This window comes from Monopterus albus, unplaced genomic scaffold (assembly GCF_001952655.1).
Source record: "Monopterus albus unplaced genomic scaffold, M_albus_1.0 scaffold408.1, whole genome shotgun sequence".
In the NCBI taxonomy this organism is placed as follows: Eukaryota; Metazoa; Chordata; class Actinopteri; order Synbranchiformes; family Synbranchidae; genus Monopterus; species Monopterus albus.
Window position 1 is genome coordinate 69,448 of NW_018128288.1, and position 8,432 is coordinate 77,879.

Sequence of the window (8,432 nt, forward strand, 5' to 3'; positions counted from 1 at the left end):
ATTTTATCTGTACTAAGCACTAAATCAGACAGAAAGTCTGAGAATTCACTTAAAAACTCTGAATAAGGAGCAGGTGGACGGTATACAATAACAAACAGAACAGGCTTTTGAGTTTTCCAGTTTGGGTGTGAGAGACTCAGGGTGAGACTTTCAAATGAGTTATAACTATGTTTAGGTCTAGGGTTGATTAATAGGCTTGAGTCAAAGATCGCTGCCACGCCACCACCTCGGCCTGTGTTTCGACGGATGTGACAGTTACTGTGACTAGTTACTGTGTCATTTCTGATTTCCAAACAGTCTGCTGAGTTTCAAAGTAAAAGACCAACACAAGGTCAAGTCTAGATGAGAAATACATCCCTCTTTGCCACTTACTCAAAATGATTAGACAATGGCCTGCATGTATAAACAGCTCTTTCTGTTTCCAGTCTTAATGTAAGCTAAGTTATAATCTGTAATCAGTGTAAACAGTGAAAACACCTTGAAAAGAGGACATTAAACATACCATAACTTTGTTACGCTTATTGCATTCTGAAGCATACAGTAAGCAGCACCATTATATGTGCAATGAAATGGTGGAGCAGGCCTCCACAGTGAAGCAGTGTTTAATCTGTGTAATACCAATGTGTATACAGTATATGCAGTGGCATGATGCACCTGGGCCCCAGTAAGTGAAGGTTTATTTATACAGCCAACATTACAAAGGGCTTCGGAAAAACTCAGACTACACATGTAGCTGACACGACCTGAAGAGGAAGGCAGCAAGAGAAGCTTTAGCGAGTTGGCAATTAGCTGAAGATCTAAGTTAGAGGGATTCACGCTGAGGCCTTGCTTGGGGTGAAAAGGGCCGGTGGTGGTGGTCTTAAAGCAAAACGTTGCTTATTGTAGTTTGGTTCACTGATCGGGCCAGTTCCAGCGGCAGCAGTGGCTGCAGACACGATGCACATATTCTTAGATTCACTGTGGCTTACACTTGCTAAAGTTATCAATCTCTGATGCCCATCACAAATAAACACCTCTGAATCATGTTTAAAACTCATAGAAAAAAGCTGCAGAAGTTTGCATGAGAATCAGCACAGTTTTACCTTCTCTTCAGTACCAGTGGAATCCAGTGATAGGTCTCTGTGCAACCATGGATACTTTGCAAACAGGAGCTTTTATTAGCTAATCCAGCATAGTCCAGGTGGTGCTGATTTGTAACAATGCAAACATATACAGGCTAAAACAATCAGGGCTCAAGCCCACAGCTAACTCCCCGGCTCCAAAGCAATGTTATACAACAACCCCCAATTTCTGAGAGCTGTAGATGTAAAATGTGGAGCTTGATTATCCCCAAAATAGAAACAGAACAGATATTAATCAATATGAAGTTCTTTCATCACCAGCCTTTGTTTATGTTTAGGTGTCCTTACACCATGTCTTTAAACTGGTTTCCATAATGTCCCATAAAGTACTCTATTGATTGTCTGATATTAATATACACGATAGGCATTTTAATGATTAAGGAATTCTTGTAAAACGTTCTTACAAAAAGAAATCACTGTTTGATACTTGTGTCTATTTTTATTCTCTCCACTTAACTGTTTTTCCACAAACTCTGACATCTAATTTCTGATCACTTTCTTTTTACGTCTTTGTCCTGCCTCACCTGCCTCTCGTCTGACTCCTTATGAATCAAGTGTACAGGCCCAATTTCCAGCCTCCAATTCATCCACCTTGCCTCTTCCACTCATCTCATCTCTCAAAGCCCCTTATCTGTGCACTCTATCCTAAATCTTCCTTCACTTCCTTCCCCACCTTGTCTTATTAGGATTTGGTCACCTACTCCAAGAAGACACGGTGTCCCATGACAACTTCACCCCACATTTCCTTTATCATCTTCGAACTCTACCGACTGATATTTCCCTAGTGTTCTGCCAGCAGTGATTGCTGAGCTGTCCCCATCCCACTGCTTTCTTTCCTGTTCTGTTTCACATCTGGTTGTGTCATCCTCAAGTAAAACAGATTTACTCTTTTTTTTCTCATGATGTCAACCCACAACCCCATTGATATATTTGGAGTCTGTGCTTTTTTTCTCACTGATCCACAACAAAATGATTCAGACCCCTGACCCACCAGATGCTCCATGTCTCCCTGACTTGGGTGATCTCTAGTTCATCATTCCCTCAAGTCATCTCACTTTTTCACCCCGTTGGACCTCACCATGGACACTCAGCTTTCCAAGAATCTCTTTCTACTTAGAGATAAACAACTGTGATGTGAGTTCCACATGACTGTGACAGCATAGTCCTATAAGTCTGCTGTTATAAACTACCTTACATAGATGCTCACTATTGTTTAGCTAGGTGCACCTAATAAACTGAGTGTATGCTGTACATTTTACAGAACCACCTGTTAAATCACAAGACTATAGTATGATCCCACAGGTCTTCACTTAGAACAACAGAATTTATAGTATATTTATTTTGCAATAGCCACAATTATCTGATCAATTGTTTCAAAGTCTGACATTGCGTCCAACCACCCCACCGTTCTCACTCCCCAGGGTTTGTGCCTCTATGACAATATCTCTCTACTTCCTCTTTTTCTTCTGTAGTCATTGCTCGTATGAGGGACGTTTGAAGGCTGAAATGTAAACTTCAGTTCATTTATCTCCTTGGATACATATTCTGGATTACCTTTGATAAGTGGTCAGGTATTCCAAGTCACTTACCACCTTCCTCGTCTGCTTCACAGACAAACAAAAGAATCAAGCCCTCACTTGATTTACACTGTGTTTTGTTTGCATTAACAGCATAAAACATCATAAAAGGCCTTTACGCACCTGCTGGACTAACAGTCGCCATCGTGATACTTCAGCAGTGAAGCGCCCCTTTGGTGCATTTTGTTTATAGCAGTAAAGGAAGGCTCGTCTTTGTTTTGGAGTTGCAGGGTCACTGCACAAGAGATGAGATATTTAACCTTTGTTTAAGCAAGGTTTACAACATCTTTCACAGGAAGCCCTGGCAAAAAGTTACATACAGTACATATGAGGAAACACAAAATACAAACCTACTCAACATTATACTTTATACATTATACAGTCTTCAATAATCAACAAAGATATTTAAACAATTTTAACTCAGAACAAGAAGAAAAAGAATCATGCACTAGTGAATTTATTAAAATATTGCCAGTGATACCAGATTGTTCATTTGATTTCCCTTTACAACCTCTCCAAATGTCTGGAGTAGAAATCACAAGGCTTTCTTATTTACTCTTTACATATATGGCAACACCCTCACCCTATTTGTGTCGATCTGTGGAGAAGCTGCTGCACCCAGGTATCAGGATATCCGTGTCCGGTATGGATTTTGTAAACCAAGTAGGACAATAACATCATCAGCATCAGTTGACTGAGCCCAGATACTAAAAAAATCCAGTTTGGTACAAAGCTATGGACATTTTAATGAATAAATCTGTGGCCAGATCTTTCTTGCCCAGTTTTAATGGGCGCATCGTATTTAAAGCTTCTGTCCTGACCTTTTTCTCAGGCTTTTGAGATGTCTTGTGCAGCACCCAGAGGCTTGTGATGATGCTAGTGGTTAGCTGAGACTAACTGTGGGTTGAAATGTGACCACTTTTATGCCTAATTGGCACTGACATAATACTGCAATGATGGGTGGTTGAGTCACCAACTCCTGGCTGCATCACTGCTTTAGTCATACAGCTTCTGTATGACAGTGAGCAGAGTCCGTGCATAGCATGCGTTATTATGAGCTTGTGCCCCATGTAGAATTAACCAACATCCCCCTCCTCCTCTCTGTTTTTGTGGATAGCTCCTAGATATTTCACTTCAGCCAGAGAGGGACCCTAATGTGACGCGTTCTCCGGTGGGATATGAGTGTGTGTTTATGAACATGCCACTGGCAAAACCCACATATTTTAACAAAGACCTTCCAAAGAGGAAAAATTACTCACCAACACGTAATTTGCTCAAAAATAACCAATGGTTAATTCCTGTTAATGACACACAGAGTTAATGCGGTGTCCAGTGCACAGCTGATTCACTGTGTGGTGTAAGCATGTGTGTACATGCATATGCTCCAAGGATGTGCATGTAGCTGAGTTTGCTTATTTACATAAGAATGACGCAGGTGTTTAAGAAGCCTGTTGACGCTGCCCAGACAAACACAGACACATATATAGAGCGCAGTGTGTGATGCTCCTGCAGTAAGATTATGCAGGTAGACCTGCGAGTTCAGTCTGTGTCTATCCGCTAGTACCTTCTAAAAAGGTTTGCAGGGGACAGCTCCATTCTGGGCTGCTAATACTGCAGGTAACTATCCATGACTACAGCGTACAGTAGGAGAGGTGATCATAACAACTGCAGCAAAGAAATGTACAGGTTTTTGTTGTGCTGATATCCAGTTTTACTCCGGGCATCGTCTTTGTAAGAAGAAACAACCGTGTTGTTGCTCGGTGGACTCTTAAAACTGAACGGAGTAGGTAAGAAAGTGGCGAAGTGCAACAGGGACAAGCTATTCTCCAAAATGCTGCTGGACATCAATGGTAAAATGGTAAGACATGTTCACAGCTTTTTATGCTTTGTGAGTGTGTTTTATGTGCTCAGTTTGACAGTTCTTCACATATTCTCATGTTGTCTGCAGGTTGCAGCTAAAGAAGAATGTGTAGGGCCCATGAGACTGACTCAGGAGCCAGTTCAGGTAAGAACAAAGCAAACCTTGTAACATATGGGACCATGTTAATGCATTATCCATGTTTCAGATTTTCAGTAGCAGAGAATTAGTCAAATAAACACTAGTGGTTAGTCTGACATAAACATTTTACTTCACTTTTAGAACAACAATATATCATGCAAGGAGATGATTAGAGAATAAGGGTGTGTGTGTCTTTTACTACAAAATTAGATGTTTTTTACATATAAGGTCAGTCAAATTGGATTTCCAAGCTATCCTGTGATAATTCTCTGTTCAAGTTTTCACTTATTTTCAAACTTGCAATCCCACAACTGATGACAAGTGACTGAAAAACTAACTCTCAGCACATTATGTTAAAAGAAACCATGCACCTAGTTAATCTACCTACATACTGTATCTCAAACTGTGTGTAACATTCATTTGTATCATGACATTTAAAATAAGGAGCAATCATCACCTCCACTCTTGTGCTATGTTGGGGCGTTCATTTGTATCGTGACATTTAAACTAAGGAGCAATCACCACCTCCACTCTTGTGCTATGTTGGGGCCACACTGGGATTTTTTACAAATATGCCGTTTCTACAGTGAACACTGGGAGTCACATCAGGTTCTAGTGATAAACACAGTAGGCTTGAGGTATATTGGAACTTAAAACCTAAAAATGTTCTGCCTCAGGTGCACATATGAACGTTTGCAACAGGTTTTGCTTGCTGTAATCATCCCATTAATTCCATTCATACTGGGCATTAAAGGATCCCTCCTAATGTGATTCTAGTTTGAGTGATGGGGACAAAATGCATTCGAAGGTTTATCCACAGCTAAACAAGGCATCAACAGGTTGAGATAATCAAATCAGTCTTTTCTTTCTGTGAGCCTCTCCTTTTAAAGAATATCTACGATAGCTTTTTGTGATGATTTAAAATATTTAAATAATAGATGGATTTGGATTCTGTACTTCTTTTCATAAAAAACTTAAATCGGTCCTACAAAGCACAGAGCGCTATGTGCGCTGAGCTGAGTTTACTTTCATCAACTGTACATTCACCAGTATTGCGTGAAGGTTATGTCCTCATGTCAGACTGTCTGCAGACACTCTTCTTTATCAAGTCTATCCTGATGCCATCTCATTTTGCCCGTAAGAGCGTGGAAATATTGCAAGGTGAGGGAGGGCTGAGTCAGGGGTCGTCTGTGCTCATCCTCCTCTGGTTAGGGATTAGGCCATGTGCCTGTCAGATTTGCCCTTATGTAACAAAGAAAATAAGGGCTCCTGGAGGTTACCAGTCGGTTGGGATACAGGTACCACAAAGCATTTCTCTGTTCTAGCAGTTCCTCAGGAATCACCTGCTTTGTTAGATGCTTGTTTATTGATTTGATTTTAATTTGCTGCGTTTGTGTTGGTTTGACTGATCTCCAGGGGTTTTTGAGTTCAGATCATTTCCCACTCCAGTGCAATGATGTGAGAGGCCTGGCATGCAACTCATGTTCATGCTGAGCTACAGTATCCTCCTGTACCTCTTCACCCTCCTCCTCCATGCCAAATATCATCACACCAGGAATCTCTGGCAGTATGCAGGCAGGTGGAGGGACCTGGGGCTTTATTTAAAAGCCTTCTAAGTCTGGGTCTCGTGGCCCATAAAACCCTTAAATTGCTCTCCCAAAGCAGAGCACTAAAGTTGTACCTCCAGCCTTTGTGTGGATCCATGACCTAACCCACCCTTCTCCTGCTTCACTCCTTCCACGGAAATGGAAAGATGAAAAGAGGGAGATAAAATGCTCTGCAGGAGATGTTTACTGTTACCGCCTCTCAGCCCTGGAGAGTTTCAGCCTCTCCACATCCCTCTTCCTCCAACTTATCAAGTGATTCATGTTTCAAACATTACACAGATAAGTGATGCTAAAGCAGAACACGCTGTATATTTCCCATATGTGTGCCTGCAGGGTAAACAGACGGATGACAGATTAAAGGAAAACCCTGAATAAATGAGTGGTCTCCTACAGGATGACAGAGCCCCCACCCACAAGCTTAGGGTTAGGTTAACTGTTAGCGTTAGCAGTGAGCCAAACAAAGCTTAAGTTAACGTTAGTTGTTAAACACTGGCAACTAGTTGCAGGTTTCATACCGTCTCGTAACATGTGACATCATGTCAGTATCTCTTCGTTTTTGAAGCTGATCCAAAAGTTAATCTAGTAACATTTAAAACATGAAGGCCCATTTATGTTAAAGAAAACATCATATAAATGTGTAATCACATGTTCATTTAAAAGTGAGTTACATGCAGGGAGGTTTGTATGACAGATATGATATCAGTGTGATGGAGTGCAGCTTGCGTTTAAACGTGTGTACATCAGATGGGGGCGCCTCCTGCCAGGACTGTCGCTGGTGACTTATTTAGGTGGCCGGTCAGAGAGGTGCACAGTCGGTGTCGTCCCAGGGTCAACTGGATACTGTGTGTGTGGAATTTCACATGCTAGCACCATGGTTACACAAAGCAGTGCCATGGTTACACAAGCCAGCACAGGATCAAAGTATGTGGACCTTTCACAGGCACTCACCAGTGCTGGCTCATTTTCCCCTTCTGTCCTCTTCTTCTGCCGTTCTCACCTGTTCTGTTTTCAGTCAGCCCCAGCAGGTGTGAAGGACTGCATTGACAGATATCACACTGCTCTTCCTGATATTAAAACTTGAGCAGGAAGTGGGGAGGATTGTTCCTTTAGCTGTCTTCTACTTATCCCCCACACTGCACCTCCATGCACTCCCTCGGTCACTCTATCCTTTATTGCCCTTAGACACAGTCAGGAGGTGATGCTGTTGCAAGGCACAGCTGAGCATTGTTGGTTCTGGCTGCAGCCCAGCTGCCCCTGTGTATACATGTGTGTGCATGAGAGTATGTGCGTCCCTTCCTCACCACTGTACCAAAGGTAGCTTGTGTGTTTGTGGTCAAAACACGGTGTGCGATCAAAAATGCTCTGCAGGCTCATGTTTGTGCTTATATGCTGCCCGGTTAGAACTGGGAGAAGACATTAGCATGACATTTACATGATGGTTCTCTAGCAGTGCCATTGGTCCATTGTAAATACCCTTATTCAGGATCATGAAGAGGGGGGGGGAGTCTAACCCAGCATGCACTGAGCAAAAGGCAGAGGTGCACCCTACACAGGCTGCCAGTTTATAACAACAAAAACAAGCAGACAGATGAACACATTCACAGTTAATTTCATTTCAAACTGTAGTCTTGAATTCTCCTTAGCTGTGTGTGTCTCGGGGCTGAGGGAGGAAACCCACATTTATTCAGAGCATTCAGAAAAAGCAGCAGGGCTGAGACTGAAGAGTAGAACTGCTTGGTATGAGATGAGGAAGCTACCTGCTTAGCCACCACTTTGTAACTTTAATTATAACTATAGATGCAAACTGAGGAGTCAGTTATTTTATGCGCCATGTGCCTTCTAGCTTCAATTTTGATTTGAACAATTTGCAGGTCATGTAAAGACTAAATAGGTTCTGTTCATTATCATGGATATAAAGCCCATGTTCTCTCCATATAGGGACAAACATAGCATCTCCCTAGCAGTCTGACAGGCCAATGATGTACATGTAATACATCCTTGAAAACATCAAGTCCAAAATTAGTGAAAGATTCCAATGATGAAAAAAAGTCCATCTGCAAAAGCAATGTGGATGTTAAAGGTTTAAATAAGCTGATGTCGGTCACATTGCAAGGCTTTGGCAATGAGA

At 41.9% G+C, this 8,432-nt stretch overlaps 1 protein-coding gene across 1 annotated transcript in view; it reads left to right on the plus strand.

Annotated features, from left to right (window-relative positions):
- pde8b (phosphodiesterase 8B) overlaps nucleotides 1-8,432 on the plus strand; it is a 42,087-nt gene that overhangs the window by 8,655 nt on the left and 25,000 nt on the right. Inside the window, exon 2 of the mRNA XM_020586466.1 lies at nucleotides 4,647-4,703. Coding sequence (XP_020442122.1) covers nucleotides 4,647-4,703 — 57 coding nt within the window. The remainder of the gene's footprint in view (nucleotides 1-4,646; nucleotides 4,704-8,432) is intronic.